Below are 1,400 nucleotides of genomic sequence, written 5' to 3' on the forward strand. Positions count from 1 at the left end.
TTCCATTGGAAAATCCTCTTATTTACCTGCTCAAATTGAGGGTAAATACACTTCAGACATGTATTATTCAGTGCAGACGTCTATAACTGTGAAAACTCTTAATAAACTCAGAGCGTAACGATTTGCTCACATTCCTCCTGTCCAATCAAAGCCAGACCAACAGTGACAGACACACATCCTACCAATGATGATGGTGTTGTAGGAGACTTGCTCTGTGTTCCGTCCATCGTTGTAAAACGCCAGATGCCAGATTCCTGTGTCCAGGTAGTGAATGAAGCCCGCCTCTAGAACGCTGACGGAGCGCGTGTGCCGAGCGCCTCCTCCAGGCTCCTCCTCGTGGAACCCAGCTAGGTGTGCAAACATGGAGTCTGCGTCGCTGATCGACCGTTTATCTTTGGAAATGAGGCGACTACCGTCCAGCAGCTCCACAAAATCATACTGGAAGACAGAAATATTCAGAGAAACAAACATCATTCACCTTTTATGCATTATTCAGAACCCATTTGCTCTAAAATAAAAGGGTGGAAGTATCATGATGGGTGGGGATATGTTGAAGCAAATATAGACGCATTTCATGATTAAATCGAGAGAGGTCTGGCTACAGACCTGCCTGCGCTGTCCGGACCGGAAATCTATTCAGGGCGTTTTAATCGAAGCCTTCGGGAATAGCATGTACTGTAGCATGTATGTGCTCCCGGGTTTTATTAGAAGAAGAAGACTTTTTTTGCGTGTGCTTCTCTACTTTTCCCCACTTAAAAACCAAGAAAAGTGTTTTATCATTATTCTTATATTTTACTTATTCCAACATCATGTGTCTATTATAGACATATGTTCCAATATGACTCCTGCTGGAACGTCACTAAAAGTTAAAGGCTGCATCATGCTGTGAAATCTGCTGTTTCCACAATAAAAACACTGCCATGAAAGTAAAATAAACAGACATTTGAAAGTTTGTCTTGTCTCTAATGTTTCCTCCATTGCCTTGGGAAAAAAAACAGAAGTTATTGGGTCCAACAGCAAAGGGAAGAACAGTGCAAACAATACTAAAAGAATAACAAATATATAATATAATAATTGCAACACACATAAAATACGTCTTTATGAAATAACTGAGTTAATTTTGATATTTTCTTGCGTTTTTTTTTTTTTACCTCATCAAGTTGAAAATCATTAAACCCATAATTAGACACAAATATTTCTAGGAAATAAATAAAAAAAACTTTTATTTTACTTTGCTTTTACTTTGAAAGCTCAGACATCACAGTGCAGGTCTGCAACGAAGGGTCCTGACAGTCTGCAGCTAGGCTCTCTGATTAAATCTGGAAATCTACATTTTTAGTTAGTCTTGGAGAGGCTAACAAAGCTCTGAATTCAGCCCCACCAATAATTTGTAGGCAGAG

At 39.4% G+C, this 1,400-nt stretch overlaps 1 protein-coding gene across 10 annotated transcripts in view; it reads right to left on the minus strand.

Moving 5' to 3' along the window:
* LOC107088586 (teneurin-3) overlaps positions 1-1,400 on the minus strand; it is a 471,923-nt gene that overhangs the window by 159,258 nt on the left and 311,265 nt on the right. For all 10 annotated transcript variants that reach the window (XM_015380867.1, XM_015380866.1, XM_015380861.1 and 7 more), the window contains one exon: positions 183-438. In XM_015380867.1, the coding sequence (XP_015236353.1) occupies positions 183-438 (256 nt within the window). The remainder of the gene's footprint in view (positions 1-182; positions 439-1,400) is intronic.

Source organism: Cyprinodon variegatus, unplaced genomic scaffold (assembly GCF_000732505.1).
Source record: "Cyprinodon variegatus isolate N-32 unplaced genomic scaffold, C_variegatus-1.0 Scaffold223, whole genome shotgun sequence".
NCBI classification, from domain to species: domain Eukaryota; kingdom Metazoa; phylum Chordata; class Actinopteri; order Cyprinodontiformes; family Cyprinodontidae; genus Cyprinodon; species Cyprinodon variegatus.